General features: G+C 29.8%; 1 protein-coding gene across 1 annotated transcript in view; it reads left to right on the top strand.

Moving 5' to 3' along the window:
• The window catches only part of LOC147068133 (GATA-binding factor C-like), a 232,569-nt gene that overhangs the window by 84,699 nt on the left and 133,061 nt on the right, over positions 1 to 14,809 (top strand). Inside the window, exon 4 of the mRNA XM_085952253.1 lies at positions 4,446 to 4,591. Coding sequence (XP_085808379.1) covers positions 4,446 to 4,591 — 146 coding nt within the window. The remainder of the gene's footprint in view (positions 1 to 4,445; positions 4,592 to 14,809) is intronic.

Below are 14,809 nucleotides of genomic sequence, written 5' to 3'. Positions count from 1 at the left end.
ATTGTTTCGTGGAAATACGTCGCTTCCCTAACTAACCGTAAGAATATTTTGATTATCTTTAATTAAAACTATTATGTTATTGCCTGAGATCTCACATCACCGGAGCATATTAAATTGAGTACAATCTTTATATGTAATATATGCAATATAACGTTTCTCCTTTCATACTTATCAATTGTTATTTAAAAAAAAAAAAAAGCATGTCGCTGTCATACATTCACAATACTCGATAACTATTCATGTTGCCTAGCAAATGATCAAAGGAATCTGGGATAAAATGTTAAATTTTTTATCATAATAACAAATTAATGTTATTATTATCGTCACCTGAACACTAAAATGATTAAAATAGATAATTTGATTTTGACCGTTTTTTTAAATATTACCGAAGCCAGTATATTATATATTTCCTTGAATAATTCAATATTATTTTAATGTGATCAGTCAGTGCGTTGGGCCTTTACGTAACTAATTGCGCCACTGATTGCCATTTAATTATTTTATGGAAACTATTCGGAAGTTATATCTTTTTAACTTTTTCCTAAATTGTACACCGTCGTATATAACTAAACCTATTGATAGAAAAGCACTAATATTTTGATATAATGTACTTGTTGCTATTTTTTGATATTTAAAAGTTAACTGAATATGGTTATGATGAACTAACTGGTGAACTAATTCAATTCAGTCATATGCACAATGCTGAGTTAAGATATAGATTTGTCAATAACGTCGTAATCAAAGTTATCTGGATGTTTTGTTATATTTTATTAACACGCGAGCTTCTGATCAACGAGTCTCAATGGGCATATGATGATACAATAGCTGGGTCGGAATCACAATATATTTTTTTCAATATGTATAAATATCGTGTATTTGAATCCAGCGCCTAGTTCTAATTCTAATGTATTTTCTTTATAACAAGGCATTTAAATAGTCATTTTGAGATACGTACATACTGAAAAATTATAATATATTCTCCACCTTGGCGAAGAAATGGTGACTTTTAACCTACTACAATACACATCAATATAAGTATAGGCTAGTGAAAAGAAAATATATGTCAAACTATATTGTAGTTTTAAGATACCTAATTAATTTTACCGGAATATTTTAGTCGCATTGATATGATTTGTGCTTTTGTCGGTTTTCTGATAAATCTACCTACGGCATGGCAAACGTTTCTCGTTGCCGAGGCAACTACGCCCCGATCGGATTCGAACCCACGGCTGCCTAGTTAAAATTTAGTGCGCTGGGGCGGTAACCGATCCACATATAAAATTAGTTGCCCGCTACGAAGTTTTTTTTAAACGCCTCGCGATCCCGACCTTATCTCTAATCTTGAGTTGTAAGTAAACAGAATATCTCCTTGTTAGCCATCATTGATGAGATTCATCAGTGTTATTCATTACAACACATATTGGGTTTTCTAATAAAATTTAACGCCAATAACATATCGGCGTGAGCGCATATATCGATAGATAATATAATGCGAGCTTTGTATTTTTTTTTTATGTAGGTATCACAGTAAGAAAATATAAAGATTTATTTACGTCGAAACTACTAAGTTAAGTAATTAATGTTAATAAAAATATATTTTCTGTTGACACAGTATTGTCATATTTTTTATGTTGATTATAGTAAGAATCTAAGAAAATGTCTAAAAGTTATTGTATTTTTGAGAAACCACTATATTTCGCGGTTTTTTCGTATTAGTTAAGAAAACTCTCGTCTATATTACACGGAAATATAATTATAGTATATTGTTTATATAGGTACCTACTCTGAAGTAGTTTTTTTTTTACTTATGAGGGTCACGATCACAGCCAATTAGAATAGTTTCATCGTACCCGACAATCTATAGTAACTTTTAGGCATTAAATTTCATTTAACAATACCAAATATAAGTTTAAAGCGTTTTCAATATGACACGAATCCCAAAAAACAACATTCTGTAGTTCTAATAGTAAGTTGGCGAGGAAAGCTCTTGTCATCCTGCGTCTGGTTACTTTTGAGTTTATAGAGTCGGAATTATTCCACAACTTTTTCACTTTTAAATTTAAATGATGACCAAAAGTATCCTAAATTATAAAATCAGTATTATTAATTTAAATATTCAAGTTATTCTGATGAAGTTGCCGGTGCGCTTTCCATCCAATAAAAGATTATATAATTCAAAACGTCAACAAGTATCATCAAAAGCGTCTCTTTGATAGTAAAATAATAGGTAGGTATGTTGTTATTATTCTTACCTATGTATTTATACATCTTTTTACAGGCATAATAATCATTGTGACATTTTTTCAATATTTTTAAAAAATATATTTAAATCAACGATAGAAATATGTAACATAATATGTCTACATTGTTGATACTAGCAGTCCTAGCAATATGTATGTGATTAGTTACATAGTACATTGAACAGTGTATGATTTTATTTGACCGAGTCGATTATTCGATTGACTAATGAACGATAAGACATATTCGACAAGGGGGTAATAAAAATGTTATATCGAGTCAAACATGATTCCTTCGTTCACGTATTCAGATGCACTGTTTTCACATTACTAATAATGTTATGCTTTTTGTCTATAGAGGTGTCGGCGCGGCCGTACAGCACGGTCATGAAAAACTTTCCTTAACCTGTCCCAAAAAAATCCCTTCAAATTATTATTCATTATTTTTTACTTCATAAAAAAAAACTTAAAATAATAATGTATTATGATCAAAACTTTATCCACTTCCTCTCTTTCAAACGCTTTGCATGTTGCATGTGTCAATGATTGCTTTCGTGTTTTATTTTGTAGGATATAATTATAATTACATTTTTTTAGATTAGATTGCCTAATAATAAATTAAAATCTGATTTCATCATGTAAGTAACTCGTAGTATTTTTGTAAAGTAATTTTTATTTCAAATATTACCTACCTACCTACTCATACTGATATAAATTCTGTTAGTTATCTACGTATCGCAATTTTAAGTTATTTTTGCATCAATAAAGAATATATATATATATATATATATATTTTTAAACTTTATATGTAAATAATCAAAAGTATTAACAAACTTTACAATAATGCAATTATTTAAAATATATAATATAATAAACAAAAGATTCTGAAATATTTTTAAAAATATTATATTTTGTTATTCGTAAATTGTTTAGTAGAACAGCATGGGAAGAATGAAATTTATTTTTTACATAGCTCGTTTATTTGTTCACTTGGCACAATGACTTTACTATGAAGCTTACTTACGTCGAATTACTATTTAATGGAAAGTTTTGCAATTTATTTTTTATCAGACATCAGAATCTGAGCCTGGTTTTTTCTCCTTCCACAGCCTGCGAGGATTCAGGTAACTTCACAAAAAAATCTAATAAAAAAGTTAAATGGACAAAAAACTTTATTTCATACAACTAGTGCACGTTAAGCTATTAAGTCATATTTAACAGTGAAGTAGAATAACGTCAGTTCTTTCGTAGTAATTATATATATATTAAAATTAGTTGTTAATTAAGTGTTTATAATAAATTGTATTTCAATAAATTTAAATTTTAAGCAGTTATATTTCCCAAAATAGTCTGATTTACATAAAAAATGTCAAAATATAAAACAAACACACAATTTTAGTTTTCAATAATATCTTTGAAGTGATTAGGTATTGTATAATATTTGTTTGTACCCACTTATTTTGATTGTTGCTATGTTTCATTATCATTACATATAATATATAAAAAAGACAATTGTCAGTATTGTGAATATTGGTTTGTAGAAATATGCACTCATATAATACATATCCTAACTCAGATTTTTGTCAAAATAGAGTTAAGGTTAGGAAGTTAAATGATTTATATAGTTTTGAAATATTGCATACCAACCAATAATATTAGTATTAAGCAATTTTTACCATTTAAATAAAAATAAGTATTTTTTATAAATACTTATCTGTTGACAATGTCCTTTTAATCAGACGAAATTAGTTTTGACAATAATTATTGAATTGCAATATTTGACTGATTCTAGTTATTTTTTATCATACATGGTTGTTATTTCTTAATTAATTATCATTTTAATAGATTGGATAATTTTAATATTTTAAAATTTAAGAACCACTTATTTCAAAGTCACTTAATATTGAGTCAACACTAATTATTATAACAGTGCAGAACGACGTTAACTTTTAAAACATTATAAAATATTTCTAAATTCATTTTCCATATGTCACTTAAAAATATACGATAGGATGACACTAAACTTACGTGGTTAAATATAATAATAATAAAAACAAACAGTTTTGTATAACGATGGTAAACATTTTTTATATAAATATAAATGATAATTAAACACAAATATATCTGCCCAATGTGTCTGCATGATATTATGTAAAATTGTCATTTCCAACGCATACTAATTGTGTTGTGTTGTGTGTCCACGAACAGAGGGTCGCGAGTGCGTGAACTGCGGGGCAACGTCGACGCCGCTGTGGAGGCGCGACGGCACCGGCCACTACCTCTGCAATGCGTGCGGACTCTATTACAAGATGAACGGCCAGAACCGCCCCCTCATCAAACCCAAGCGTCGACTGGTGAGTGTAAGATCCGTTTTATCTCATTACGTAGCGTTGCGAATATTTCTTTACAGGAATTTGAACGAATGAGGCTAACAAGTACCTATCTACATTGGCAAAAACACAGAGTAATGAAAAACACACGAGAATCATATTCAAGTAGATTTTTAAAGAATTATCGCGAGGTCAATTGTACGCTCCGATAGATTGACAAGCTTATTGAAAAACTATTAACCTCTTACTGTGATATTGAATTAAGAATATTTTGAGGTTACAAAACAATAAAAAATATTGTCTACTATTCATTTACTTCATAATAAATAACGTTTAATAATTTTGAATGGAGTGTTTTACAGCCCATTAAGTAAGTTACACTATTCGACACTTTTTATCCATATTTGAAAAATCCAGGAAACCTACAGCAAAAAAATAAATATAAAAGTGTATATTATGTCTTCCTTCAATTTTCCGTGAACAGTCTTCAGTCGTTATCAATTTTAGAGTAAGTACAAACATAATATGTAGTATTGATCACAACCGCACATTATTTTTTTATTGTAATTTTCCTGAAATGTATTTATTTATTCCGGAATGGATCATTTTTTTTATGAATTCATTTGGATAAAACTCAAGACGATATTTTATTGATAATAATAGATGACAGGGCTGTGCTTCAGTTTTTATAGTCTACACTCATTGTCAGATCGACATCATAAAATTTTATGGAATATCTGCATATTCTTCGACAAAAACATCGTTTGTCTTGGAGTAAGCTGGTGCTTGGATCACGGCGGGCATTAAGATGTCCAGTTCCCCGAGGGATCGAGCGGATATCTCATATCTTCGCGGTTAACTGCCGATAGATCATAGCGGAACATGACCCGGAGCGGCCAACCTGTCGGTAGCGACGTTCACCACTTTACCATTCACCGTGAGAACGTTGAACCATCAAGTTGGCACGCAGAAATATTGTATGTTTTGCAACTTTACACTCTGTTCGAAAATGCATAAAATTTTTGACATTAATTGTTCAATTAAATTGAAAATAATTAAACCGTATCACTGCTAGTTAGGCTAATACATAAAAAATAATAAAAATATAGAGACGCCAAGCCAATTTATGAAAAAATCTCAAACATAGTTTGAACATAAAAAAAAAGTTTTCTATTGAAATAATGCTCTATTTTTTCAATTTTGAAACTAACTAACTTATTAAGCTAACATATTGGCATAACGAAAAACTATTTATAATTCTTCATTATTTATTAGTAGGTCCAAATTAATTGCAATATTATATTAATTTATTATAACTGCTATCTTATATTATAAATGATAATATTATGTGAATTTTTTTAAATCACTATCTACCGTCATATCATCAAACTAAAAGTCAAAATCATAACTATTGGTCGGTGTTATATAATATGGCACATAATACTTCGATATGTAATAATTTATTCTAAAATACATGTTTTGCACGCGAAAACTACGGAAGCCTTTATGAGTTTATCGACACCCTGTCCAATAAGTAGCAGTAATAATTTGCTTGAGTCTCATATGTAGAGTGAAATTAGTCGTTGTCATATACGGGTATTTAATAAATTGGCTTTATTTATAATTGAGCCTAGGGCATTGATAACGGGGTCGAACGAATCAATCAGACGCCTTGTTCTTTGATTTTAATTAAACATTCAAAAAATTCAATGTATTTAATTCGAAGTAAATTATTTAAACATTTTGCTGGTCGCATTATTTACTTTGTTTAAAAAGGCGTGCAATCGTTTGGTAATGCGTAATTTGTAACAGAATTTTAACTAATTCCTTAATAATTTTGTGATCCACAAATTAATCAACACACATTATTACATACGTGTATGTTTGTGAAATAGTATTGTTTATTTGACTTGCCATGATAATTATATTATAAAAAGATACATATGACCTCAGTTTTCTCCCAGGACTCAGGATCAAAAATATTGAATACATTTAAGTACCTATTTATTCCATATATTGGTATGTAATATTGAAAAACTTATTTTAATTAAACTGTATTTGCTATATTTATTAAAAATATCTTGTTTTAGTACTACTTTACTATTTCGTTTCAATATCGGGCCATATGGGTGCCCACAGAGTGAAATTTATATTACTAGATTGTTGTTATTCATTCGCCCAATTTATTAGGTATTTAGACTGGATTCAACATGCAATATGCATTTTTCTACGGATCCAGATCCATACAGTGTTACCAACTATAATTCACAAATATAATAATACCATATATAGTTAAAAAAAATTCTAGATTTTCTCAAAATTCAAAAAGTGTCTGGACACTGGCATAAAAAAAAAGATATGTCACAATAATTATTAAAATTGTTGTCGAAGAAAAATTTCGTGTTTTAGCTACAACTAATAAAATAAGTCATAAAATAAATGCAGGCAAGAAGTTTATTCATCATTTTGTATGTAGCATTTATTTATTTATTTTATTAGATTATATGTAAATAAAAAATCAGCATATTGATTTTAAAGCAAAAACGGTATAAAATTTTAGCTGTATTATCAAAATTTTAAGCTGTTTGCGGTATCGAAAAATGATAGATTCATTACCACACCCTGGAGATAGATTTTGAAAAATAGATGCCAATTCAAAAACGCTGGATCTAGTAAGAAAAGTGTTAAGCTTTCAACGCTGGATTCAACACTCACGTTTGTTATTCTCTAGCGTACTCAAATCTGTAATTAAGTATTTAATGACAAAGCATTTGGTTGATGAATATGATTATTATCGACTTACAAAAAACAATATTTTGAATGATTAGCAAGTGCAATTACATTATAACTAAAATTTAGGGAGATTCTGACACCGGTTAGTAATTATTAAGGTATCTAATTGATTTTTTAATTTAAAAACACCAAAGCCCAATTTGTAAAAGCACTTAATACCTACACGTAAAAATTTGTACTTAATTAGGTAGGACGTACATAGCTCAATTGGTATAGCACATTGGCGTGACTCCAGTGGATACGGATTCAAGTCCCACTGGGCGTCATATTTTAAAAAAATACTAGTATTTATACTATCTGAGGTATTGTCAAATTATGTAAGTAATCCTTTGTAATTATTTATAGTATTTTAGTTAATGTTTGATAAAATATTTAAAAAATTGATTAAATTTTTGCAAGCTTATTTGGTTATCTCTCACTTCTTGTCAACCCGTCGACAGGTAAAGATAGATATGCACAATGTATGCGGTCAATTACGAAAGTTGTATTGCCGATAGGACTTGGCATAGTTAATATGTTGTTCAAAATGATATGTTGTTCTCTGCTATCAAGCGTTGGACTAAATCACTGTGCTTGTTACAGATAGGACATATCCAAACGGGTTGATATGCGACACTACTGATAAGTCATCCACTTGTGGAAGGTTAAGTTAAAAGTTATACCTCGTAAGTCATGCGGCTCATAATAAGTCATAGACAACACGAACTGAATCTGATTTAAATTTAACCATGCACGGAGCAGGTACGATTAGTTATATTAGATAATTTGCTCAAAACCTATTATGCGCTAATACTCTATATTCTACATAATATCTCGATATAGCTTTATTGATATTACAAGGATGAAAGATTTGTTATTCGTATTGAAAATTTGTCTTCGGAAAATTTGCAATTTGTGATATTTTTTGATAATTTACATTGTAATGATTAATAAATAGTTTTTACTTAAACATAAAAATGTTATAAAAAGTGAATACGTTAAAGGATCCTATCTTATTATTATATAGGTATTATTATTGTATAGTCATGTTTATTATTAGAATTTATTTTATTAGGTTTTCTTTAATAGAATGAAAAGATTTTTGATTATTTCATATTATCTTTAATGTTTTTTATATTCATTAAAAAAATGTGAATAACTTCTTCTAAAAATCTAATTTTGTTATGGTTAAAATATTTATTTAAAAATAAATCATAAATTTCAAGCTTCATATTTTTCTACAAGGTGCCTTCGGATAGAGGGAGAACTTGGTCATATATAATACTTTCTCATCTAATTCTATTTTTCTTCTTCTAGAAATGCGAATTACTAGTGGATTACAAAAATACAGATTCTACACCCATTAGTAATGGCAAATGAAGCACTTTCATATAAAATAGTCATTCAAAAATTGAAATACTAAGTCAGTGTCGTTGGATACGATTAAACCAGATATCTCAGAAAAGTGTTCTTTATATGTCTGAACTTATAACCTTCTCAGTAAAAATAGTACCGTTTCAAATATTCATTTACTATGTATACGCCCAAAATAGTAGCAGGGCATTATTTTCTACCAATAGTTATTGAACGTTTAATATTGATATCAAAGTTGTCTGTTTGTTTCCACCTGTAGTTGTGCGTATTTTTATCAGCAAAAAATCAACTCGTTACTTCATGATTTATCAATTTGCACGGCGATTGGTCAAGGCAATATCAACAGGATGGACGTTTAAGTAAGTGTCAGATAAAAATTATATAGACAGATAGTAAAATAAATAGACGAGATACGTACGTATCTATACGGATAGGTTATAATAAATTGTCTAGTAATAATACTTGCACAGTGGTTGCTGCTATTTGGCGGGTTCGCGGGTTATGCCTTCGGCTGGTATCAGATTTAAGCAGTGATATTGCTTTATAACAGCCGTAAAGCTGCTTTTACAATCCATTGTTTCGCTCTCCTCGGCGGACACATGTAGCTGTAGCTATTGGGTTTTATATTCAGTGGCGTATCTATCATTTATTTACATTATCAATGACATTCAGAATTACATTCGATTAGATCGTATTGAGCAATGCTTCGTATCCTAATTGAATCGGGAAAGTTGTCCATACTTTTTGAATAAATTTTTATCGTTCAAATTACTTTCAAGTTTGGTGGAATGCAAATTTATAATTTTCAAATATTCATAAAATTATCTGTACCTCAAAGACACATTGTTGTATCGAGTGAGTTTTGCTTATTCCAGAAATTTTCTATACCAAAAATGCAAAAGTCCAAAGATATCAAGCGACTTAAAAATATTAAATTAAGTATCTCAGGTATATATATATTCAATTCATTTATTTTACATATTGTGGACATTACAAATTATAAGTGTAAGACGTTCACAGCATGGCATTTAGAAAAGAAATATTATTAAAACAATATTAGGTACATAACAAAAGAGATAGATCAGTATTAAGTTATTCTACAGTATTAATGTGTAAATACAAAAAATTATATATACATAATATTGATAATGGCGACTAAATAGGTACTACAGAGAATATAATACCATAAACTACTTGAATTGTGCAAACTGTCGATTATTTCTGAAAATATATTCTATTACTTAATATAAAAATAGAATATAATATATTGTGGTATAATATATGGCATATAAATATCGTATTTTATTTTAATTAGTAATTAAGTAGGTACTTACTTAAAATGTTAACTTTTATGGATTATACCCCTATGTCATTAATTTAATATGGTGAATAATAGGTACGTAATACGAATTATTGAAATATGTCAGAGAAACGTTGATCAATATAAATGTTTTTGTTATTCAAAAATAGAAAAAACCACAGACTTTGGTTTTCTAATTTCATTCAACAGATCATTTGAAGTGATTAATTATTAATAAAATTTGCATGATAATAATATTATATCCATATTAGGTATCTATCTTGACCATGCATTGACTTCTTTTCTATGCTATCCAGTGATAAATCGATGTAACCAATTTTAAAATGATATCCATCTAGTTCTAGTTAGAGATTCGATATTATAATAGAATACAACCAGTGGCGGCCGGTGATCATAAAATTAGGGAGTGCATGCAAAGACATGCATTTTCCTTTTTGTGGTATTGAAAAAAATCGGCAATAGCCTTCAGAGTGGAGGTAGGCTTATGCTTAAATATATAATACATCTTGGGGGGGGGGTTTAGAAACGAAACGACGCTCACATTCACCGACAGCATTTATTTATTGTCAAAGTTATAAAGTCCAAGCTTCTGGATATGATAGGTATGATGCAAAAGGCATACAAACTCTTTTCGATTTTTATTGTAATACATTTCATATGTGCCAACGTAGTTTCCACGTTTGATACTCCTAACTTCCATAAATTATAACTGATGCAAGTATTTTAGACAATATGTCATTGGTACAAAGCCGTAAACTCCTCATTTGTGTAGCTCCGATAGGTAGTACGCGGGTTATGGTCGGTTGAAGTTCACATACTGACGCAATTCGGGCATATCTTATACTCCCCTTTCAGTTATTTGCATCCCACATTCTCCGCATATACCTACGCGCTGCATCATTTTGATAAATACTATGGATCGGTGATTTTTCAACGGGATATAGTTACTATCTGTTAAAAAATTGCTAATACTTTGTACACCTCAACTCCAGAATTGCACTCCAAATGGGACTGATTTGAAAGACGTATTCAAAATGAAAAATACTTCAGTAACACGAATATTGTATTTGATACAATAATTTATATTTCTTTTCTTCAATAATTGAAATTGGAAAATTGCTTTGTTCATCTTCTTAAAAAATATTTTATCCTCTTTTACGTTCAAAATAACGCTCATACTCCACATACACTATTGAAATACCTAATATTGTAGAAATTGTTACAATGTAACGCTTTTGTTAAATAACTACTTCTCTTAGAGTAGTATAAGTAGGTACGTAAAAAATTGTAGTATGTATATTATATTATGTAAAGGTTATTAATAGTTTATCAATTACTTACTTACAAGTTTACTTTGCTCTAGGCATAATAAAATTATTTAATTTTTAAAGGTAAAATAATTATAAAATTGGTATTTGTATGTTGAGATTGCTACACCTAACTTAATGAACATAATATCACTCTAATCGATATTTTGATCGATTCAATATTATATGGCAAACAACGTAGCATTTACCTCATAACGTACGAAATAATAATATAATAATTTGAAATATTACGCGGGTATCTTGTACCGACTTCAAAAGCGTTTGTGAGTTGTTATTATTCGCGCCAGTCAAACACAGCATTGTCGTGAAATGTCGTCTGCGCTCGTAAGCTCAGATTGGGAGGCACAGTGTCCCTAGTGAGGTAAATATTGCACGTTCGGAAATAAAAAAAGATCACAACTGAGCCCACATTATCGGCAGCGTGAAAAAAAATCATCGCCAGGCGGTTCGATTTCTCTCCTGCACAATTAATACTACGAAGGACGTACCTACGCATACATGCAGGCCGCCAGAAATTACGCGCATTTTATGCGTGCAGACAGGCGACAAATTAAAGATATTTTACAATAATTAATTCATACAATATGTAGGTATTTGAATAAGTACTTATTATTACATAGTTACGTAATAATTTGGGAGATCAGTGCACCTTTGCTCCTATACAAGAGCCGTCCCTGAATACAACACTGTATTATTATTGTCGTGTTCAGTATCGGAATTTTTATTCTCTTAAGGTCTTTTTGATAACATGATGCCTCTTCGTTTCGATCTGTGCGCGCCACTGTTATCGCCATAATAAAAGATAGTTTTGCGTCTGTTAAATAGCAATGAGTTATGCAGTTGAATTAACTGGTGCGGTTAAAGTAATCGTTAATGTAAGATTAGCTGTGATTTAATTCGCTGGTCGTAACATTTTCATGCATTTGTATGTATATCACCTCCATTAAGGAGGCAATAAAAAATATTTCCGCGTCGAGTGAGAAAAGTGTTCAACACTAAAACTTTTAATATTTTTTTGCGGTTTCACTCTGTTTGTTTTATTGTTTTCTTTTTTTCTTAATGGGTTTGTGCAGCGTTTAATGTTTATTTTATGTGAATCTTTGTTTGTTTAGTTATTTTGACATAATTTATTAATTTTATTGTATTCATCATATAAATATCATAGCAGTGACGTCCCTAAGCGAAGTGCCGCCGCCCTTAAGCAGACATATAATGCAGCCCCCTTTCATTTGTAATTTAAAATTATCTGCAAATTCGTTAGGTAGGTACTTACTTACTATTATACTATGTATCTATTGATATAGACACTTACAGTCGCCATCTATTGAGAATTAGAGAATTTTTGTATAAAACATACTACTTAACTGTCAAAAACAGGTGGTTTCAGGTACGCGGACGTTTATAGTGCTAGAAGTTTTGGAAGCACCCTTGAAAAAAATGGCTGTGTGGGTAACCGACATTTGAATATGTATTACAGTGGGTATTACAATACAATAATAGTTATGTTGTCAGGATTTTTTATGTTTATTTTTATAAACTGAGATGTCAATATTTTTTAATGATGCAACAGCATCGTCGATTTCACAGAAAACCCTCACTGCTCTCAAAAGTTGTAATACTGTTGTATTCGTTCTTTCATTCACCGTCCTTTATAATGTGCCGTCCCTATGTAACGCATGACCTGCCTACTCCAACACCACTACAGCATAATGTAGTAGGCACTAAATCTTTTACAACCAACATGTCAAGGGTGCGATGTTTTAAGTCTATATAAAATATAATGACATATGTAAAAATTAAATTGACTCTTTCTTAATGAAACTACTAGGGTTTTTACAGAGTTGATATTATATTTTAAAACTTTTTACGAACAACAATTATTCCCCCTTGGGTCCTTCGATTGAGTCAAATACATATACGACTATAGATTCTGAGATAGGTATACCAATTTTGCCTATGCCATTATTGGATATAAATTTGATGTAGGTATGATTATATAATAAAGATATCTACCAACATCTCTCAGATTACATCATATGCGTTTATTGTTTTAATAATTTACAAATTATAATTATTTTTTTCTAAATTACACTTATAAGTAATTATGCTTAACCAGGCCTATTACTTATTGAAATTCCACGAATCATCCTCAGTTAACAGTTTTAGTCACCCACTTTATTTGATGCTCACTTTTTACTATTATTCACCTGTTTATTAACGACTGTGCCTTTTCTTCTTTATAGATTATAAAATGTATCCTAATAAAGTGTCTTTTAAAATGTCAATTTATTTACCTGTTAAAGTATTTCCCACGCGACTTTGACATTGGGTCACAACAAAACGCAATAAGACAATATTGAAAAGGAGCCAGGTTGCTTGAGCTATCAATATTACAGGTAATACGTATGACGAAACCATAGATATGCCTTTGTGAGATTGAAAATATTATATAACGATAAATTAAAAAAAATAAATATATTATTGACAACGTATTTCATAATATACTATTATATTAGATATTGTAATATATAAACTAAAAAAACAATAGGTAGGTACATGGAAATAATCAACAATAAAATCAACTGTCCTTCACATTTGAATTTCAAAATTTGTAGTATCTGATATAAATACAATTTTAAACCAGTGGACCAATTATTTCTAATGTTGTCCATCTAAAAACCTTTCATTTTTTTGCAAAGAATATTTAACTACTAGTCTTTGAAATGATTTATTGTTACGAAACTCTCGCAGTCCTATCCTGATTCCATTCAACGGCATAACGAAGAATTCAATTCATTTATTTATTTTCATATAAATAAACATTACTAAGTAAATCGCCAATAGCAAGAATGATATAGTCGAATACATAATATGTATATTACGAGATATTATCTCCGTTAACTTTCATACTGCAGTAAGTTAGTTTTATATTAGGTATATCAGTTTTATTACAATACCAAGATGTCCAGTAGATGTTTGGAAGAGTAAATATAAAATGTGATTATTGTAAATCATACACTAGGTATCTGTCTAAATACACTTTTCGACTTTGATTAAAATAAAGATTTGTTTAAAAAAATACGAGGAACCTATGCTTTACTTATACCTACTGTTTTCTGAAGTTTCTTTATCTGAAATATTTGAATTTAATACATACAGCTTTGGCACGTTTTAAGCTTTTTGAAGGCCAATCTATGGACAGGTAACACATCAATGGCTATCAATCACCCCGTGTGATGGTGACCAATAGCCACGGGTGGTAACAAAAGCCTTTATTTATTTCTACTTTTTATCACGCTTATTTATTACCGGCAGCGCCTTGCTATTCGCACTTTTCCCGGTTTCGTTAATATTATTATTATTTTTTTCGTCTCAATGTCCCGGGACGATTTATCTAATGCGTGGTTATTGTCATTGTCGACATTTTGAAAAGAATAATAGGGGCAC

The sequence above is a fragment of the Rhyacophila brunnea genome, unplaced genomic scaffold (genome assembly GCF_057557595.1).
Source record: "Rhyacophila brunnea isolate RB1 unplaced genomic scaffold, BYU_Rbru_1.0 scaffold_3, whole genome shotgun sequence".
Classification (NCBI taxonomy): domain Eukaryota; kingdom Metazoa; phylum Arthropoda; class Insecta; order Trichoptera; family Rhyacophilidae; genus Rhyacophila; species Rhyacophila brunnea.
This window is presented reverse-complemented; position numbering and strand designations above follow the sequence as displayed.